The 23,323-nt window shown below is 40.8% G+C and overlaps 1 protein-coding gene across 1 annotated transcript; it reads left to right on the plus strand.

The window, feature by feature from the left end:
• Nucleotides 1–10,968: 10,968 nt before the first annotated feature.
• Nucleotides 10,969–16,730, plus strand: LOC120025548 (alpha-1A adrenergic receptor-like). The gene is made up of 2 exons (XM_038970109.1): nucleotides 10,969–11,896; nucleotides 16,180–16,730. Exons 1-2 carry the CDS (start codon nucleotides 10,969–10,971, stop codon nucleotides 16,728–16,730), a joined length of 1,479 nt encoding a protein of 492 aa, XP_038826037.1.
• Nucleotides 16,731–23,323: the final 6,593 nt, after the last annotated feature.

Below are 23,323 nucleotides of genomic sequence, written 5' to 3' on the forward strand. Positions count from 1 at the left end.
AAGGGGATTTGAATCTGGATTGGCTATCCACGGCCTCAGATCAATTTAAGAGTATATGCATTGATTTTAATCTGACTCAATTGTTCTCAAAACCCACACGGCTAAATGTGGAAAACCCTGTTGACACCTTGTTGATTGATTTAATTCTTACAAATAACCCCCATAAATATTTGTCTAGTGGAGTATTTGCATAGTATGTATTAGAGATACGAAACAGAAAAATACTAATCCTCGTTTAATTAAGAAGATACATTTTAAAAGGGGTTTTTACATTACATGTTCTACTCTGATTTAGCCATTAGCTCCTATATTCCTGACCCTGAGTTGGTTTTAGAACATTTCTCCTTCATATTTGTTCCTCTACGCCCCTTTTAGAACTTCTTATGGCTGCAATCCCGTTAACGGGATGATATGACAACAGCCAGTGGAAGTGCAGGGCGCCAAATTCAAACAACAGAAATCTCATAATTAAAATTCCTCAAACATACATGTATCTTATGCCATTTTAAAGGTAATCTTGTTGTTAATCCCACCAAAGTGTCCGATTTCAAATAGGCTTTACAGCGAAAGCACCACAAACGATTATGTTAGGTCAGTGCAAAATCACAGAAAAACACAGAGTCATTTTTCCAGCCAAAGACAAGAGTCACAAAAGCAGAAATAGAGATAAAATTAATCACTAACCTTTGATGATCTTCATCAGATGACACTCATAGGACTTCATGTTACACAATACATATATGTTTTGTTCGATAAAGCTCATATTTATATGCAAAAACCTCAATTTACATTGTCACCATGTTCAGAAATGCCTCCAAAATATCCAGAGAAATTGCAGAGAGCCACGTCAAATAACATAAATGCTCATCATAAACTTTGATGAAAGATACATGTTTTACATAGAATTAAAGATACACTTGTTCTTAATGCAACCGCTGTGTCAGATTTTAAAAAGCTTTATGGCAAAAGCACAATATTCAATAATCTGAGAACAGCGTTCAGTCACAAAAGGAAGCCATACAGTTACCCGCCAAATTGTGCAGTCAACAAAACTCATAAAAAGCATTATAAATCTTCACTTACCTTTGCTGATCTTCGTCGGAATGCACTCCCAGGAATCCCACTTCCACAAGAAATGTTAGTTTTGTTCGGTAATGTCCATCATTTATGTCCAAATAGCTATTTTTGTTAGCGTGTTTGGTAAACAAATCCAAAGTCAGAAAGCACGTTCACTAAAAGCTGACTAAATGTCAAAAAGTTCCGTAACAGTCAGTAGAAACATGTCAAACGATGTATTGAATCAATCTTTAGAATGTTTTTAACATAAATCTTCAGTAACGTTCCAACCGGAGAATTACATTGACTTCAGATATGCGATGGAACAGAGCTCCCTCTCATGTGAACACGCATGGTCAGAGCATGGCCAGGTCATGGTAGACCTGACTATTTCCTGTCTCCTTCGGCCCCACTTCACAGTAGAGGCATCAGACAAGGTTCTACAGACTGTTGACATCTAGTGGAAGCCGTCTCATCCAAGCAAACTCATCCATATCCCACTGTTTGTTCAATAGGGGCTGTGTTGAAAATCTACCAACCTCAGAATTCCCACTTCCTGTTTGGATTTTTTCTCAGGTTTTTGCCTGCCATATGAGTTCTGTTATACTCACAGACATCATTCAAACAGTTTTAGAAACTTCAGAGTGTTTTCTATCCAATACGAATAATAATATGCATATATTAGCAACTGGGACTGAGGAGGAGGCAGTTTACTATGGGCACCTCTGTGCACCTTTCATCCAAGCTACTCAATACTGCCCCTGTAGCCATAAGAAGTTAAATAATTCAGTCAAAGATAGATCTAACCCCTTTTTTTTCTTCTGAGCTATCTGAGCTCATTCAGATGAGAAATCAGGCCTGGGCCAAATCAAGGACAACTGACTTTATAGTGGACTGGCAATCTTTCTGACAATTGAGAAACAGATGTAGTATCTCGATTAAGAAAGCTAAATCAAGCTATTGTTAAGCTCTATCTCTGACTTTGATGATCTTTCTAAAGTTTTGAAAACAGTAAATGCACTGAAGTGTACAAATGTATCTTCTTCCCTGCCTAAGCAAGTTCTTTCTGACTCTGGCATCATAACTGAGAAGAATAGAATAAGTTATGTTTTTAATAATCATTTTATCTCGGCTGGCTTTTTATTTGAGAGAACTTGTGGTTTAATTGGCCCTAGTCAGTCAATCGACTGTTCTTCTCTCTGCCAGCCTCTAGCTGACTCAACGTTTAACCCGTCAAATTCTAGTGAATCTTTGTTTTCATTTAAACAATTTACTGTCTATTATGTGATAGATGCCTTGCTTAAGATTGATGTAAAAACAAAATCCACTGGAGCTGATATGCTTGATCCATTTTTGCTGCAGCACTCTGCCCCTCTGATTTCTGAATCCTTAACCCATAGTTGTAGCCTGACAATTATATCTGATACTATCCGCAAGGTTTGGAAGGCGGCCCATGCACTCCCCCTTCACAAAGTTGGTGACCCTTGTGACCTACAGTGGCAAGAAAAAGTATGTAAACCCTTTGGAAATACCTGGATTTCTGCATAAATCGGTCATAAAATTTGATCTGATCTTCATCTAGGTCACAACAATAGACAAACACAGTCTGCTTAAACTAATAAAACACAAACAAGTTTTCATGTCTTTACTGAACATACCGTGTAAACATTCACAGTACAGGGTGGAAAAAGTATGTGAACCCTTGGATGTAATAACTGGTTGACCCTCCTTTGGCAGCAATAGCCTCAACCAAACATTTCTGCTTTGCGGATCAGACCTCCACAACGGTCAGAAGGAATTTTGGACCATTCCTCTTTACAAAACTGTTTCAGTTCAGAAATATTCTTGGGATGTCTGGTGTGAACTGCTCTCTTGAGGTCATGCCACAGCATCTCAATCGGGTTGAGGTCAGGACTCTGACTGGGCCACTCCAGAAGGCGTATTGTTTTCTTTTGAAGCCATTCTGTTGTTGATTTACTTCTGTGATTTGGGTCGTTGTCTTGTTGCATCACCCAACTTCTGTTGACCTTCAATTGGCGGACAGATAGCCTCACTTTCTCCTACAAAATGTCTTGATAAACTTGCGAATACATTTTTCCGGCAATGATAGCAAGCTTGTCCAGGCCCCGAGGCAGCACAGCAGCTCCAAACCATGATGCTCCCTCCTGTCACGCCCTGGCCATAGAGAGGCTTTTATTCTCTATTTTGGTTAGGCCAGGGTGTGACTAGGGTGGGCATTCTAGTTTATTTCTATGTTTTGTATTTCTATGTTTTGGCCGGGTATGGTTCTCAATCAGGGACAGCTGTCTATCGTTGTCTCTGATTGGGAATCATACTTAGGCAGCTTTTTTTCCTTTGGTGTTTGTGGGTAGTTGACTTTGTTAGTAGCACTATAGCCCTGTTAAGCTTCACGGTCGTTTCTTTGTTTCTTGTTTTGTTGGCGACATTCTAAATAAAAGAAAATGTACGCTCACCACGCTGCACCTTGGTCCGGTCATTTCCACCTAGACAACGGCCGTGACACCTCCACCATACTTTACAGTTGGGATGAGGTTTTGATGTTGGTGTGCTGTGCCTTTTTTTCTCCACACATAGTGTTGTGTGTTCCTTCCAAACAACTCAACTGTCGTTTCATCTGTCCACAGAATATTCTGCCAGTAGCGCTGTGGAACATCCAGAATAACACCCCTACCTTGTCACAACACAACTGATTGGCTCAAACGCATTAAGAAGGAAAGAAATTCCACAAATGTACGTTTAACAAGGCACACCTGTTAATTGAAACGCATTCCAGGTGACTACCTCATGAAGCTGGTTGAGAGAATGCCAAGAGTGTGCACAGCTGTCATCAAGGCAAAGGGTGGCTACTTTGAAAAATCTCAAATCTCAAATATATTTAGATTTGTAATAAAACTTTTTGTGTTACTACATGATTCCATATGTGTTATTTCATAGTTTTGATGTCTTCACCATTATTCTACAATGTAGAAAATAGTAAAAATAAAGAAAAACCCTTGAATGAGTAGGTGTCCAAACTTTTGACTGATACTCTATATCGGTCGGGTTTTAGACCAGGTCATAGCACTATCTCTGCTGGATCCCTTGTTATAAATTATGTGGTTAACTACGTATATGGATAAAAGGTAACATTGTGCTGCCCTCTTCATTGACCTGTCAAAGGCTTCAATACTGTTGATCCCTCACTGCTAATTCAGAGGCTTTCCTCAATTTGCCTAGACCAGGCTGCATTTAACAGTTTACAAATTACTTGACAGATAGAACTCAATGTGTATCTTCTGATGGTGTTAAATCAAGTTTCCTGGATATTACAAAAGGTGTCCCGCAGGGGTCGATTCTGGGTCCTGTACTTTTTACTGTTTATATTAACAATATCGACATGTCTGTAAAACAAACTGTAACCTACACTTGTATGCCGATGATACTGTTGTGTATGCTATTGCCCCACCGGTTGACCAGGCTCTATCTGAACTACTTTATTGACCTGAAATTAGTATTGAAGGCAGGTAAAACTAAGTATATGTTGATCTCTAGCCCGCATAACAATGTACTTTGGATGGTGTCCATATTGATCGTATCTCTACTTACAAATATCTGGGCATTTGGGTACATGAAAAGCTGTCTTTATAAAAAGCATATGGATGAGTTAGTTAAGAAGTTGAGAATAAAAATTGACTTCTTCTATAGAAATAGGTCCTGCCTCTCACTAAATAGTAGAAAGCAGATTATTCAGTCGACATTCCTATCGGTCCTAGACTTTGTTGACATCATCTATATGAACGCAGCTGCCATTTCATTAAAGCGATTAGATGCAGTTTATCAGAACGCACGGCTCTTTATTTTAAGCAACAATTTTTGTACTCATCACTGCATTCTCTACCAGAAAGTTGGTTGGCCCTCTTTGATGTCACGTAGGTTGATACATTGTTATATTTTCATTTATAAAGTCCTTTTACAAAAAGTCCCACCGTATGTAACATCATTACTTTAGACATAGGAGTTACCACCCCCGGTCTCAGGGATGGTTAACTCTGGAAATTCCTTTGGTCTCTACTGAGTTCTTGCACCTTATTTGTGGAAAAATCTTCAAAATGTTCTTTAATTTGATGCCTCTCGGGCAATTCAGAAAGCTGATTGAGGACCTTATTTAACTAGGCAAGTCAGTTAAGAACAAATCCTTATTTACAATAACGGCTAAGGAACAGTGGGTTAACTGCCTTGTTCGGGGGCAGAATGACAGATTTTTACCTTGTCAGCTTGGGGATTCTATCCACCAACCTTTCGGTTACTGGCCAAACGCTCTAACTAGGCTACCTGCTGCCCCTGATGAATGTGTTTGCTTTTTATGACCCTTTTGTATTTAAATTGATGTGTGTATTTTCTGTAATTTATGTAATCCAAGGCACATCTGTAAAAGACACCTTGGTCTCAGTATGACTCCCTAAAAAAAAAAGTTAAATAGCCTATGCTACTGACTGTAGACTATGAAATGTAAAAAGGAGATGTTGGGTGGTGGAGTGTAGGGGTGGGAAAGAAAGGAGGGTGTTGTCTCACACAGTGTTGAATATCAGGTGAAGCGCGTCTCTAGCTGGTGCATTTCTCTGAGGGCAGCAGCAGCAGACAGATTCCTCAGGGAGCTACACCGGGTGTGTGCGTCTCGACATAACAGCCATAAATAGCCTACCGTCTGAATAGTTTGTCCAGTCCATACGAAAAATATATTTGCTTTGATCATACTTGTACTGTCAAAGAACGGTACTCGTTTGGGAGGCATTTAGGGATAACAAGGTAAGCCATTCCCATTTTTGCATGAAATGAATTTGATGAAATATTGTTCTTGAATTCTTATTCAAAACGAGCTGGTGGGAATGTGAGTCAACTCTGTTATTTCTAACTAAATTCAACAATTGCCTGTACCTATTGGATATTTGAGACTAGTGCAGAGACTAGTCTCAGATAAATAAATTAAAAGTAATTATCATTTGCTTTAATTATGTCTATAGCCTACTTATTAATGTTTAATAATTATGCTGTCCTTTTTGTCTACTAAATGTGTCTACTTTTTGTCTATTATATTGTAACATGTAAATATAATGGTTATACATTATTGAAAGATTTTATAACTTTCGTTTTTCTCTTTTAACAGTTTGAGAGGAAATGTAATTAGAACTGTTGACTATAATTGGAATGCATGGTCTGCCCTCAGTCATTTGCATTTTCAAATGTCCTGCATCATTTCACATCTACTTGCTTTCAATTAAAATTCAAAAAAATGTGAGACTTTTACAAGTAGCCAATCAAAAACCTTTGAAAATGCTATGAGATAGGCATGACATTAGTAGACTATAAACAATCAGAACACTGCCTAAGAAGCACATCACTTTCCTTACTCCTCCTATATGTGGAATTTGTTTCACAATTGCTCCTCAAAACATGCAATAAATCAATCAATTATAATGTACCATAAAAAAATTCAATATGTAATATTTCTACAAGACAATCAGTCAACTATGAGGACTTCCTGTGCTATGAGAAAGCTTTTGTGGCATCACCAAAACAATTATTTTTCAATAGCACTGAATAGCTCAAACCATTGTTTGTGCACACAATAGTCTCAGGCTACATTTACACAGGCAGCCTAATTCTGATCTTTTTCCACTAATTGGTTTTTTGACCAGTCAGTCAAAATATTTGGGCAAAATATCAGAATTGGGCTGCCTGTGTAAATGCAGCATATGAAGGCTGCAATATTCACTGATAGGCATGTGCAGAATAGCAAAACACCTGATGCTTGTTTGACATGCTAATATTTTTCTTTATGGAGACTAAAGTGGGAAAATCTGTCAAATCAATGATAACAATCCCAATCAATGAGAGTTCAAACCCACTAGGCACACACTGATTGAATCAATGTTGTTTCCATGTAATTTCAATAAAATGTATTTCAATGACATTACGTTGAACCAACGTGAAATAGACGTTGAATTGACTTCTGTGCCCAGTGGGAAGGCTCAATCGATGATCAGGCTCTGATTAATATTTCACCTTGCATCAAAGACAAAGTAGTAGGCTACAGAACAAAGGAAATGTGCGTCTCCAAACAGTTTAAAGAGCACCAAAAAGTGACTTGCCAAGTGTTTCGTAAGTGCCAGGTGCGTGTACTTAGACGCTTAATATAAATGAAGCTTGCTGAATATGCACTTATTGCATAGGGATCTTTTATCATTAGGCTGGCCTGGAAAAAGGAAGCTGACAAAACAACATATGGCCACAGGAAAATGAAACAGGCCTATAATAATAACTTCCATGATGATAACTTTAAATTCTATTAAGCCTGGGTGCAGTGCCAGTCTGTTTCTGTTCTCTCGACAACTACTTATGGAATTGTCATGTCAAACATTTTACATGACTATGAGTGACAAAGAGTTAACATGATAGAACAGACTGGCACTCAAATGATACAAATGATACTGAGGACACATATTTTGTGAACATGCATGTATTTTCAGGTAGTGTCTAAGGATAATTATTTAGAGATTGAGGTTGCCCCCTGGTCAGCACTAGCTGTCTAGCAGAGTTTGATATCCTGCTTCAAAAAGAGTCATACTGATTAGGACTTCAAGATATAGATTGCTGACATACTAACAGGGGCGGACTGGGACAAGAATTTGGCCCTGGCATTTTATCCACACCAGCCCACGTCACAGTGCGCCGTCAACTAAAACAAATACAACATGTAAAAACACCACTGGAGATACAACTCTGCTCTAGCCATTTTGTTTGCCTCCTATTGTGCTGTCTTCTGTCTCAGCATCTTCTCTGCTGTCACTCTGTGCTTCTTCTTGTTCTTCTGTTTATCTGCCTGTCCGCTTAAGCCTTATACGTTATAAAAGCCAAGCGACTTAGGCTATATTGCAAAGTAGTGCCTGTCATATGTGTTCCCCTGAATCAACACCTCCCCTATGCATTATTAATATCACAGGGCTCCAGACTAACATTTTTCCCTGGTGTCACTGGTGCCACTTACTTTTACAGCTGGTGGCACCAGCCCATGATTTGGTTGGACCCAAATCATGACTAATCATCTTATAAAGTCATTCAAAGTGCTTTATTAAAAAGTATAATATTTAAACTATTGAGGTATTCAAGAAATAAATTTTTTCATCGAACACTTCCAAGCAGGAATGCATGGTTCAAAATATTTTGATATGCAACCTGATCCAGTGATTGTCAGGAATGTTGGTTTAACAATTAGACTATAGTTGCTATATTTTAGGACTTCATCATTTCCAGATTTCTTTTCTTCAATCGAGATGAATTACATCTTTATGTACATTTATGTTGGGGTTTAACACCTGAGGAAGTGGACACTTAAAACACATAACTAGATCGCTAATCCGCTGCTGCAGCCATGTATTCATCCAACAGTAAATTGAATGTCCTAAAAAAACCTTGCAGTTGTAGGCTACTACCTATGAGACCTATTGCGAGTTCGAATCTCATCACGGACTACCTTAGCATTTTTGCTAATTAGCAACTTTCCAGCTACCTACTACTTTTTAGCTACTTTGCAACTTCTTAGCATGTTAGCAAACCCTACCCCTAACCCTAAACGTAACCTTTTTAGCTAACCCTTCCCCTAACCTTAACCCTAACCTTAAACATTTAACCTAACTCCTAAACTTAACCCTAACCTTAACCCTAACCCAGCAAACATTAGCCAGCTAGCTAACCTGGATTTATGTCAAAAATAATGTGAGATGCTCTGAGACCAGCTCAATGCTATCTTCTAATCTTACTATAGCACAAGAGAATTCAGCAATATGTGACAGCCTTATGAAATGTATTGGAAGTTCACAAGTAATAAGATAACTGAAGAAATGTTGCGACTGTGAGCAATGAACAGGACACAACTAGACGTTTCAGTGGTCTTTGGTTGAAGTGGTGCCCTGAAGTCCCCTGAAGAAATAAGGTTGCATTTCTCTAGTGAGTAGAGATTACATTCAATGGTCTTTAGTGTTTGTGGGTCTCGGGTTAATCAATCATCTTTACTGTACATCAACTGTCTTTGAATGTTTAGTTGTCCTTTAGCTGTTTTAACTCCAGTTCTTTAAATATACTGTACCGTATATGTAAGGGTACATTGTGGATACACCAATAGTATGTATTGCTCTACAGACTGCTTCATGATCATGACAGTCATCCTCGTATTGAGTCATACTGAGTCATACACACATCTAGAGGTAGGTTAGGTCTCCCATACGTATGGTTATGTAATTATCCATCTAAGGCACAGCCAGCTTTAGATCCCCAGCCAGTGCTTTTTATCTCATATCAAACCCTCTGGGCATCAAAATAACCTATTTTGGCCCACCTCTCAGGCTTCTAAGGAGCAGGCAGGCATACTGTACCTACTCCCCGAACTGTCAGAACTGGACACTTATTAAGTCCAACAGCTCAAAGAAAAATGACAATACTCATTCCATATTAGTGAACCTGGCATAACAACCCATCTCTTTGCTTGTCTTTGATCCTGCTGGTCCATTTGACTGGCATTGCATTGCGATGGCTCTATCACTATCCCCTTTCCTGCTACACCAACATTTATCTCATCCAATGACATGCGAAATCTCCAACACGTACACCCAGAGTGGTATCGAGTGGAATTATCAGTCCGCTGCCCTTCAGAACTTTAATGCACTGCCCTCTGTACAGTTCAATCCCTGGCCTGTCATCTAGCTGCTGAGTAACTATAAGGAGCTGTGTGTGAAAATTAGCCTGTCTCAGTACTAACACACAGCCCGTTACAGAGACCAGCACATGTTGCCTGATTTATGAAAATGTGCTTTTGTTTTATATATCTATTTATTTTCTTAACCTCTATGCTTTGTTGGTTTCCCTCATAACTTATGTCTTGACTACCAATGATTCTGTGTCAGTGGAGCTGGTGTTTGAAGTTAATGGTTTTATGTATCAGGAGGCGAATCGACAGATACATTTCAGTAATGTTATTTGGATGAAAAGTAAATAGAAAATGCTGTGTTTCTTGAAGCGGGACCTCTTGTTTACTCTGGCGGCATTGTAATGATGTGTGAAGTGAGAATCTTTACAGAGAACCTCACTCTTGAGGAAGAAGATATTTGGCAGTCTAATCCATATTTACAGCACTCCCATCATCTTATATATATATATATATATATATATATATATATATATATATATTTTGCTGTGTTGTGGTTTTATTTAGGATTATTATCAAAATCTTGAATATCCTTTTATGTAATGGATGCCTGGCATATGGTTGTGCTATGACGAATGCTTACTCAGTCTCAGGCTTATTCAGTCTTATTTGCAACAGTGACTACATATAGCTTTTGCCATTCTGTAAAACAGGGATGGAGCCTGGGGGATGGCTTTTTTATTAACTGCTCTCTTTCTACTGTGTTTTTAGTGGGACATCTGTTCAATGAAAACATCCCTCCAGCAAGTTTCTATCATGCCATTTCAGTCCCATCGCGAAAGAGACACCATAAACATATTGGATCTTGACTTTATGACCCAGAAAGCCCTGCAGCCAAACTCCAAAGACAGATGGCGCAACAAGCAATGACAATGCTGAAGATTCACTATCCTGACCTGTCAGTGTTTTTAATGTTACTGCCAAAGTCATGTGATTTGTGCAGGCATTGGCAAGGGCTCATGCCTCCTAGCATCAAAGACCTGTGATTGACGAGGTACCAACTTCTCCAGTCTTGAGTCACAAGAAGGGGCGATACAAATGGTGGACTCCCAATGCCTGTGCTGAAGTTTGCATGGCTGAATTCTGATTTAACAAAACATGACAGTCAATCCCAAAGACATTCAACTAGTGAATGAACCGTAAATGAACCCAAAATGGTTCCCTCAGATGAGAATATCACTGTGCCAGAAAGCTGTCCCAACTGCAGTTCCTCCTCCTTCGCTGAGGTGGATATCACTAAGGCGGTGACCCTGGGCCTGGTGATGGGGTTCTTTGTCATCTTCGGGGTTCTCGGTAACATCCTGGTTATCCTGTCTGTGGTGTGCCACCACCACCTACGCTCCGTCACACACTACTTCATCGCCAACCTTGCGGCGGCAGACCTGCTACTGAGCTCCACCGTGCTGCCGTTCTCTGCCACCTCGGAGGTCCTAGGCCGCTGGGTGTTTGGCCGGTCTTTCTGCAGTGCCTGGGCCGCCCTGGATGTTCTCTGCTGCACTGCCTCTATCCTAAGCCTGTGTGTCATCTCTGTTGACCGCTACCTAGCAGTCAGCTACCCGCTGCACTACCCTGCCATGGCCACTGGGCGGCGCGGCCTGGTCGCAGTGGCAGCTCTCTGGGGCCTCTCGGCAGCCATATCCGTAGGTCCACTCTTCGGCTGGAAGGAGCCCGACCCAGAGGACGAGACTGAGTGCCGGATCACAGAGGAACCGGGTTATGCTATTTTCTCTGCCCTGGGGTCGTTCTATGTGCCACTAGCTGTCATCCTGGCCATGTATTGCAAGGTGTATGTGGTGGCCAAGCGGAAGACTCGAGACCTGAGGGAGGGCAGGAAGAGGGAGGGGGGGATGGACACGGAGGGAGAGGGAGTGACACTGAGGATCCATCGGGGAAATGCCCCTGCTAAGCCAGAGGGGCAAGAGGAGGAGGGAGAGAAGTGCATCATGAGGCGGAGACGCACCACCTTCGCCCTCATACACCTGCTGAAATTCTCCCGAGAGAAGAGGGCAGCCAAGACTCTGGGCATTGTGGTTGGCTGCTTCGTTCTCTGCTGGCTGCCCTTCTTCCTGGTTATGCCCATTGGTGGGTATCCCACAATGCCTTTCCTTGCTCTCCCTATGTGCTGCTACATGCCTTTGTTTTGAATTGCATGGAAATGAAAAAGAGAATGCGATATGAAAATGAAAGCAGATACAGAGACGTTTAATATGAAAAACATAAGTCTAATCAACTGTTGAATAACAGTATCATAGGGAGTAACATAGGGCTGGGAATTGCCAGGGACCTCACAATACGATATTATCACAATACTAAGGTGCCGATATGATTCTCACAATTCTATATGTATTGCGATTTGATACTACGATTTTATGCAATTTGATATTCCAAACATAGTGCTCACCATGGCTGCTGCAGCGGGACAAGAGAGAGTCACGAGAAAACAAGTTTTAATCAGTCATGGAAATAAAAGCGCTAAAAACATGTTGGCTCACCATTTAAAAAGAAGATGAATGAGAAGCTAGAGAAGAAGAAATGCCTGAGATTTGAAATTGATACGTAAGGGAAAATCAAGTCTGAAATTTAAAAATGAAAATCACAAACTTCATAAACCTTTTTAAACTTCAAATACACTACAAGTTTTAGGTGTCCTGCATTGCAGGAAAGTTCTCCTGCAACAGGGAGATCAAATTCTGATCATACATCTGTACAGCCGACTAACCCTAGCTAATGTTAACTACCTACCTCTTTTTTTTGTAGATACTTGGTCATAGAATCAATATAATATCGTCAAAAAAAATCTTTCGATACTCTACTGTATAGATTTCCCCCCCCATCACTAGAATAACATCACTGAATGAATTTCCATTTTTCTCAAGAAAATAATCCCTAGAACTGATTTCCCATAGCAGCATATAAAGCCCCCTTACTGGATAGAGTGTGATTGCCAATGCCTGACTCACAATGTGTCATTTTCTAGTCAGGGAAGCTTCCCTTCCAAATCTCTTAAAAATCAACCCCACCACTCAACTCTATTCAACTGTGAAATGTAAAGCTTAACCTCTCAATGGAAAAGCACGAAATTGAATGGAAATGAATGTTTTTGAGACTGATAGAGGGAGACTAAGCCACAGGACCTATTTTCTGCATATTTCCTGCTACAGTACACCAAAAACAATGTTAGGAGCCGTAAACAAATGCAACCCTCTATTATAGAAATGCAGCTACAAAAACACTGGTGTTAGCATAGCCATGGGATGAGTCATGTATAACAATTGTTCAGTGATTTGAAAGATAAGAGCTATACACTGAGTGTACAAAACATTAAGAACACCTGCTCTTTCCATGACGTAGACTGACCAGGTGAATCCAGGTGAAAGCTATGATCCCTTATTGATGTTACTTGTTAAATCCACTTCAATCAGTGTAGATGAAGGACAGGAGATAGGTTAAAGAAGGATTTTTAAGCCTTGAGACAATTGAGACATGGATTGTGTTTGTGTGCCATTCAGAGGGTGAATGGGCAAGACAAAATATTTAAGTGCCTTTGAACAGGGTATGGTAGTAGGTGCCAGGTGCAACGGTTTGTGTCAAGAACTGCAATGCTGCTGGATTTTTCACGCTCAACAGTTTCCACAGAATGGTCCACCACCCAAAGGACATCCAGCCAACTTGACACAACTGTGGGAAGCGTTGGAGTCAACATGGGCCAGCATCCCTGTGGAACGCTTTCGACACCTTTTAGAGTCCATTCCCTGACGAATTGAGGCTGAACTGAGGGTAAAAAAAAACATGTTTTTGTACACTCAGTACATATGATCATGTGATGATAGATGTAGTCAAACCCAACGTTGCCTCACAGCTGTCATCAACATCGTTAATACCCCCCACAAGCCTGTGAGAATGTGATTAATGAAATGCCATATAATGGCTACGCAGACTTTAATATCCTTGATTAAGGATCCGACAGATCTGTAATTCAAGATTATATGGAGATTGGGGTTGAACTAATTTACTGTAAATTAACAGATTATCAAAAGGCCTGCTGATGGTTTGGTTCCGAATACACCTCCTTTGGTCTTGGGAAGTGTAGCTGAATCCATTCAGATTCTGTGCACTTCTAATCCTACTTTAGAATTCATTTATACACAATTTCTTGATGGTAATTCAATGAGTCCGATGTTGGAATAGCCTTTTGATTTATTGGGGTTTTATTGTATACATAACAACAGAGTGTACGACCCTGGTCTCCGCTCTTGAATGCTCCGTATACTTGTCTGTGTTTTCTTTAGTTGTACATCAGGAATTCAATTACTGCCATGGAGAAGCAGAGCAAATGAAATACCAGTGCTCAACCGAATAGGGTTATACTTCAGGGAAGAAATGAAATGAACAAAAACACTATTCATTCTTTTATTCCAAAGCCATTATAAACAACAACCATAAAGGGCATGGTGTTGTGCGCAGTAAGCCGGCGCCCCACAATCACCCTTCATCTTTCCAAGGCAGCAAAGCATTACTGGAGTCATGCATTTCAATGGAAACAGAACTTCAGACCTGCGAGCACAATATTCAATGTCAAAGCTAATGCCCCTGAGATTCTCAGACTATAGGAATGAAAGAGTTGAATGTTTTAGACCTTTAGAGACAAAGCTCTTCAGATAGAGAGAAACAGGTACACAACCGGTCAAAAGTTTAGACATTGAATCATGTAGTAACCAAAAAAGTGTTAAACAAATCAAAATATATTTTAGATTTGAGATTCTTCAAATAGCCACCCTTTGCCTTGATGACAGCTTTGCAAACTCTTGGCTTTCTCTTAACCAGCATTATGAGGTAGTCACCTGGAATGCATTTCAATTAACAGGTCTGCCTTCTTAAAAGTACATTTGTGGAATTTCTTTCCTTCTTAATGTGTTTGAGCCAATCAGTTGTGTTGTGACAAGGTAGGGGGGTATACAGAAGAAAGCCCTAATTGGTAAAAGACCAAGTCCATACTATGGCAAGAACAGTGCAAATAAGCAAGGAGAAACGACAGTCCATCATTACTTTACAACATGAAGGTCAGTCAATACGGAAAATTTCAAGAACTTGCAGTCGCAAAAACCATCAAGCGCTATGATGAAACTGACTCTCATGAGGACCACCACAGGAATGGAAGACCCAGAGTTACCTCTGCTGCAGAGGATAAGTTCATTAGAGTTACCAGCCTCATAAATTGCAGCCCAAATAAATGCATCAGAGTTCAAGTAACAAACACATCTCAACATCAACTATTCAGAGGAGACTGCGTGAATTAGGCCTTCATTGTCGAATTGCTGAAAAGAAACCACTACTAAAGGACACCAATAAGAAGAAGAGACTTGCTTGGGCCAAGAAACACGAGCACTGAACATTAGACTGGTGGACATCTGTCCTTTGGTCTGATGAGTATAAATTTGAGATTTTTGGTTCCAACTACCATGTCTTTGTGAGACGCAGAGTAGGTGAACAGATGATCTCCGCATGTGTGGTTCCCACCATGATGCATGGAGGAGGAGGTGTGATGGTGCTTTGCTGGTGACACTGGGATTCATTTGGAATTCAAGGCACAGATAACCAGCATTGGTACCACAGCATTCTGCAGTGATATGCCATCCCATCTGGTTTGCACTTAGTGGGACTATCATTTGTTTTTCAACAGGACAATGACCCAACCCACCTCCAGGCTGTGTAAGGGCTATTTGACCAGTAAGGAGAGTGATGGAGTGCTGCATCAGATGACTTGGCCTCCACAATCATCCGACCTCAACCCAATTGAGATGGTTTTGGATGAGTTGGACCGCAAAGTAAAGGAAAAGCAGCCAACAAGTGCTTAGCATATGTGGGAACTCCTTCAAGAATGTTGGAAAAGCATTCCTCATGAAGCTGGTTGAGAGAATGCCAAGAATGTGCAAAGCTGTCATCAAGGCAAAGGGTGGCTATTTGAAGAATCTCAAATATAAAATATATTTTGATTTGTTTAACACTTTTTGGGTTACTACATGATTCCATATGTGTTATTTCATAGTTTTGATGTCTTCACTATTATTCTACAATGTAGAAAATAGTAAAATAAAGAAAAACCCTTGAACGAGTAGGTGTTCTAAAACTTTTGACTGGTAGTGTATGTTGGCCTTACATCCATCTTATCAGATAACCTTGAAGTAAGTACACAGTGAACACCAGAATGTCTGAGCTGCTTCTGCTCATCCTAGTGCTGTATTCAATACAGATAGGGGTCAATAGGTCATGCAAATGATTCATGATTCATATAGACGTTGAACTACTGTACTTGCTATATTGACAGATCCGTTTGTGTGTGATTTCTGTCTGTGTTCTTTCCACAGGCTCCATATTCCCATCGTACAGGCCATCTGACACCATATTTAAGATCACCTTCTGGCTGGGGTACCTCAACAGCTGTATCAACCCCATTATCTATCCCTGCTTCAGCCAGGAGTTCCAGAGGGCCTTCCTCAACGTTCTGCATGGACGCTGCCTCAGACAGGGTGGCAGGAGCTCCAAGTCTCTGGGGTTTGCTCCTTCCTATAGTCCCAGTCCTGATCCATCGTCTCTTATTAGATCCCAGCCTCACCCCTCCTCCTCCAGCTCCTCCACTCCCCCCACCCAGCCACGCCGAGCCGCCTCCCCAGCCTCTCACGCCTCTTCCTCTGGTTGCTGGAAGACCTTCTCTGGCTCCTCTTCCTCAGTGGGGGTGCCAGGCCATACCCAAAGTACCCGGGTCCACAGTAAAAGCCTGCTGAAGGTGTGGTGTTTTGCAGCGGGGGAGAACCCGTCCCAACAGGGTGCTGCTTGCCTGAGCCCCTCAGCCCCTGGTGCTACATGTCAAACGAAAGTCCATTGCCACTCCCTGGGAGCAAGAGGGGAGGCTGTCTGACTGGGAACACTAAAGGATTCTGGGTAATTAAAATTACCCCAAGTTCTGGGAAGAGATGTGGCACTTATTGGCATGAAGTTAAGACATCTCTCTCGAGATCTGCTGGAATCAGTCAGTACAGCTATTGACATAAAGCTGATGTGTCTTCATGTTTTGGGAAATGGGAGAGTACACCCACTGAAGAAGATACTGTAACACACCTGGAGGTAGAGATGTACTGTACTGTATGTGCTGCACTGTAGATCGATGTACAGTGTGAATCAGAAGGATACACAGTGTCAGTACAGAAACTGAATAAAGAGTACTGAGTCAGTAAAGAGACCAGGGTTGGGGAGTAGCTGATTACATGTAAGATTACAGATACTTTAGAAAAACTAGATTACTTCTTGGATTACTTTTAAATTCAGAAAGGCTGTTTGCGAAAAAATACATTATGACACCTTTCTGTTTTCTCAAATCAAAATAAAATCGAATTTGTCACATGCGCCGAATACAACAGGTGTAGACCTTAGCGTGAAATACTTACTTACAAGCCCTTAACCAACAATGCAGTTTTAAGAAAAATAAGAATTAAGAAAATGCTGACTAAATAAACTAAAGTTTAAAAAATACAAGAGTAACAATAATGAGGCTATATACAGGGGCTATTAGTACCAAGTCAATGTGCGGGGGTACAGGTTAGTCAAAGTAATTGAGGTAATATGTACGTGTAGGTAGGGGTAAAGTGACTATGCATAGACTATAAACAGCGAGTAGCGGGGTCAATACAAATATTCCGGGTAGCCATTTGATTAGCTGTTCAGGAGTCTTATGGCTTGAGGGTAGAAGCTGTTAAGAAGCCTTTTGGACCTAGACTTGGCACTCCAGTCCCACTTGCCATGTGGTAGCAGAGAGAACAGTCTATGACTAGTGTGGCTGGAGTCTTTGGCAATTTATAGGGCCTTCCTCTGACATTCAATTCAGCATTGATAAAAAGGTACAAGTTTAAGATCGTTCCAACTGAGCGAGTCTGACCACAAGTTAGAGACATTTACATTTACATTTAAGTCATTTAGCAGACGCTCTTATCCAGAGCGACTTACAAATTGGTGCATTCACCTTATGATATCCAGTGGAACAACCACTTTACAATAGTGCATCTAAGAGACCACTATGATGACACACCAAATGTGTTTGATGGATCCTTTTTGTCTTGTTCTGATGTCTCTTAAGGGGAAAGTAATCCAAAAGTACCTGAAAGTAATCAGATTACGTTACTGAGTTTGGGTAATCGCAAAGTTGCGTTATTGATTACAATTTTGGACAGGTAACTAGTAACTGTAACAGATTACATTTAGAAAGTAACCTACCTAACCCTGACAGAGACTGAATGAAAATGTGCTTCAGGTCACCGAAGAGGATTATTTGAGGATGATGTCCATACATAGGTTCAATTTACAGTTCATACTGCTACGTTTTTTTGGACAATATTTATGACAAGCTTACCATCTGACATGTGCAGTTTTCACAGTGCTTTGTACTGAAAAATGTAACACGTGCTCGGCTCTTACTATGTAAAGTAGCTACTGTGCTGCTGGTGTGTATGCTTGTGTCTTGTGACAGTGGTCTCTTTCTTTACCTACTCAAATAGCAGAAGAACATGTCCGTCAAACACATGCACAGCTAGATACTCCGACACACTAGACCCAGAGAATGAGCCAAATACCTGCTATGTATTGTGGGATGTTATAGTTCATTGATCAGTAAAAATAAAGTCCGTATGAGTCTGTGTAACCCATTTCAATCTTAAATGCAATGGAAATTGTGTAAAATGCAGAAAATATTTATTATTATGCCTCTCTCCAATCATAGTTGAATATTTCACTGTATCTGCACCAATCCTCAATGAAAATTAGACATGTCACCTGTTGTTTTGCCTGTGTGATGAATAATTATAATCAGGAATGCATGGCATTTTTAGCTGTCAGTCAGCCCTCAATACATAGTATTCCAAACATTAGGAACACCTTCCTAATATTGAGTTGCATCCCCCTCATCCCTTTTGTCCTCAGAGCAGCCTCAATTCGTCGGGGCATGGACTCTACAAGGTGTCGAAAGTATTCCTCAGGGATGTTGGCCCATGTTGACTCCAATGCTTCCCACAGTTGTGTCAAGTTGGCTGGATGTCCTTTGGGTGGTGGACTATTCTTGATACACACGGGAAACTGTTGAATGTGAAAAACCCAGCAGCGTTGCAGTTCTTGACACAAACCGGTGCGCCTGGCACCTACTATCATACCCTGTTCAAAGGCACTTAATTATTTAATCTTGCCAATTCACCCTCTGAATGCCACATATACACAATCATTGTCTCAAGGCTTAAAAATATATTTTTAACCTGTCCCCTCCCCTTCATCTACACTGATGGAAGTGGACTTAACAACTGACATCAATAAGGGATCATAGCTTTCATCTGGATTCCCCTTGTCAGTTTGTCATGGAAAGAGCAAGTGTTCTTAATGTTTTGTACACTCAGTTTATTTAGTATGTTATGATTTCAAATATCCATATAGCCACTTGTTAGACACCAAAATACAGGGAGGTTCCAACAGTCCGGTTGTTAGTCACAGAGTCCGGTTGTTAGTCACACAGTCCGGTTGTTAGTCACAGAGTCTGGTTGTTAGTCACAGAGTCCGGTTGTTAGTCACACAGTCCGGTTGTTAGTCACAGAGTCCGGTTGTTAGTCACACAGTCCGGTTGTTTGTCACACAGTCCGGTTGTTAGTCACACAGTCCGGTTGTTTGTCACACAGTCCGGTTGTTTGTCACACAGTCCGGTTGTTTGTCACACTGTCCGGTTGTTAGTCACACTGTCCGGTTGTTAGTCACACTGTCCGGTTGTTAGTCACACAGTCCGGTTGTTTGTCACACAGTCCGGTTGTTTGTCACACAGTCCGGTTGTTTGTCACACAGTCCGGTTGTTAGTCACACAGTCCGGTTGTTAGGTACACAGTCCGGTTGTTTGTCACACAGTCCGGTTGTTTGTCACACAGTCCGGTTGTTTGTCACACAGTCCTGTTGTTTGTCACACAGTCCGGTTGTTAGTCACACAGTTCCAGGGTTGGTTAATGAAGGAGAGATTTTAATTCAGATAACAGATTCTAAAGTGATATGGAAAAGGTACACTCAAAAATGACACAACAATTATCCAATAAAAATAGATTAAATGATACCAAACAAAACAACACAATAGGATGACAACGCCTGGATAGGTATTTTACTCCTTTAAACAGACTAGGGAACATACTGCCATCTTGTGTCATGAGAGTGTACTTACGCTCATAGGACTGAGCAGACCATTTTTCCTGTGGGGATTTGATGAGCCTACAGCAGTTTCCCAAAGTCGGTCCGGGGCCGTTTTTGTTGTTGCCCTAGCACTACACAGCTGATTCAAATAACCAACTCATCATAAAACTTTGATTATTTGAATCAGCTGTGTAGTGCTAGGGCAAAAACACAAACGTGCACGGGGGCAGGACTGACTTTGGGAAAACCTGGCCTACATTACATTTATTTATTTTATTGAACCTTTATTTAACTTGGCAAGTCAGTTAAGAACAAATTAATACTTACAATGCCGTCCTACATGAGCTGAATAAGTAGAGAGGCAACATTGACGTCTATATCTTTGCAAGAGGCCCATTGGAGAGTATTGAACATTCAGTAATGTTTCTGTATGCACTGTAATTTACAGTATAATTGTTTGGAATTGTTTGACCGATTTGGATGTTTAGCCTTACTATTCATATTCATATGGTCTTTCCTACACAAAGGTTGTAATATTGTTGTTAATATTGGGGGGCACAGTAACCTTAATACACAGGGCACTATAGGGCTAGACTTAAACACTACACACAAATCAAATGTCGGGGCGGCAGGTAGCCTAGTGGTTAGAGCTTTGGGCCAGTAACCGAAAGGTTGCTAGATCGAATCCCTGGCATTTAACCCACTGTTCCTAGGCCATCATTGTAAATAAGAATTTGTTCTTAACTGCCTTGCCTAGTTAAATAAAACATTTAAAAAATTCTGTCAAACATGATCAGTGGCCATGTGATGCGCTATTACCAAGGGTGAGGAGTGGAGAGAGGGAACACATTCTACCTCCTAAGGTCAGCACACAACAATCACCAAAAAAGCCAGAGGCTGAGTTTTGTTTTTGATCTTTATTTTTTTTGGTTATTGTTTTTACATCACCATCCATGGGATTTGACACTTTCCATAGAGAGCAAGCATCCTCAAAACCCCACAGCCATCAAGACAAACACCATCACACAGTTTCACTTTCACAATCCGAGGGGGTTAGGTGGAGGGGGGAGACACGGGGTGTGGGGTGGGATTTGAACAGCATTATCAACCTCCAACCTAAAACTCTCAATCTGTGTTTCGCTTACATCACATATTAGCGATGTGAAAAGAAAAACATCCAAACTGACAGAGCAAGAAGAAGGAATGCTTGCATGTGTGTGTCTACAGCCCTGTTTATACCTGGAGCTAACATGGGTGCTTTGTCCTGATCTTGTCTACATTCTGATTGTGCCCACATTTCCAGACATGTGTCTACACATGGTATTACCTTGTGTCTGTTATCTGTCCACTGTGTCTGCATTGTGACAAGATTTCCTGGTCCCTTACTTTATGCAAATTATTCCACAGCTATTCTTTCAAAATAAAATGTATTTTACGACACATATTGATGTAATAAGTCAATGCTGCCAACTGTCAATGATTTTAGAGGGAGGAATAATTATTTCAATGGTTTCCCTGTCTAGATCTGTCTACACTTGTAAGATATCCAGACACTTGTCAAAAAATGTGAGCACAATCTGAATGTGTACAAGATCAGGACAAAGGACAAAAGTTAGAACCAGGTATAAAAGGGGCTTGTGTGTATACAGTATATTGTGGGGACACGATGGCAGCGCCAGCGTTGACAGCTGGTTTATAATTTCTGAGTCAATGCTTTAGGCATGGGTGCTCCACCACAGCGTTGGGTGATTGGTAGATATCTGTGGCCTTGTAGAGGAGCTCTGTGTAATTGCTGTGATGTGAAGCTTGTGGTGCAATCTTAAAGACACAATTCAAGGGCCAACGAATCCTGGGTCAGCAGAGGTATGTGGATCCCACCCAACTAACCAAAAGCTTATATACAGACGGTGACACACTGAAACAGTGTGATTCTGCAGCAGCAGTTCATTTTAGAAAGGCAGGGTAGGGAAGAAAACGTTGGTGTGGAAGGAGTTCTACAGATTTCTACAGAGTGCATGGCTTCCATACAGCTAGTCTGCCACGGACTACATGCTCTTCTAGTAGCACCAGGTCCGGAGGGGTTGCTATGGGCAAATTCCGATCTTACAACCGTTGCCATGACAAACAAAAATCAGGGCCTAGGGTGACTCAAGGGCCTCGTAGTCAAGGCAACAGAGGGCAACAATAGAAGAGCCAGAGAGAGAGAGAGAGAGGTAGAAACGAGCAGACATACTTTGAGTCTCAGGAGGACTCATGCGCTTCTGGCTGACAGATCTTATTTGTGCTTTGGCAGGCCCCTTGCTCCACCCTCCAGTCTATGGGAATAGAGGTATGAATCATTTTAACCCTGCATCCCCCTCCGTTTGAGAGAAATGCATTCCAAAACCAAGCAAGCAAGTGGGAGACTCACGCTGAAAAAATACCAATACATTGGCCAGGGTTTTCCATGGGATGAGAAGAACAACTGGAAAATCTAAAATCTAAAATATTGTTAGTCATCATAGTAAAATAATAATGACAAAAATAATCACAATAATAACTAAAATCTGAATAATGATGACCATAATATCTCAATGAGAATGATAAAAAAGTGAAGAGGCAAAGAGAAAATAAAGAGTTTTTGCTCAGCCATGTAGCCTACTCTTCACATGTGAGGACGGAGACTTATCCCGGCCTTAATTTTACATGCCAGACAGTACAGTTTAGATCATTCAAGGGTTTTTCTTTATTTTTACTATTTCCTACATTGTAGAATATTAGTGAAGGCATCAAAATTATGAAATAACACATATGGAATCATGTAGTAACCAAAAAAGTGTTAAACAAATCAAAATGTATGTTATATTTGAGATTCTTCAAAGTTGCCACCCTTTGCCTTGATGACAGCTTTGCACACTCTTGGCATTCTCTCAACCAGCCTCATGAAGTAGTCACCTGGAATGCATTTCAATTAACAGGTGTGCCTTCTTAAAAGTTAATTTGTGGAATTTATTTCCTTCTTAATGCGTTTGAGCCAATCAGTTGTGTTGTGACAAGGTAGGGGTGGGTATACAGAAGATAGCCCTATTTGGTAAAAGACCAAGTCCATATTATGGCAAGAACAGCTCAAATAAGCAAAGAGAAACGACAGTACATCATTACTTTAAGACATGAATGTCAGTAAATCTGGAAAATTTCAAGAACTTTGAAAGTTTCTTCAAGTGCAGTCGCAAAAACCATCAAGCGCTATGATGAAACTGACTCTCATGAGAGCCACAGGAAAGGAAAACCCAGAGTTACCTCTGCTGCAGAGGATAAGTTCATTAGAGT

This window comes from Salvelinus namaycush, chromosome 31, assembly GCF_016432855.1.
Source record: "Salvelinus namaycush isolate Seneca chromosome 31, SaNama_1.0, whole genome shotgun sequence".
NCBI lineage: Eukaryota > Metazoa > Chordata > Actinopteri > Salmoniformes > Salmonidae > Salvelinus > Salvelinus namaycush.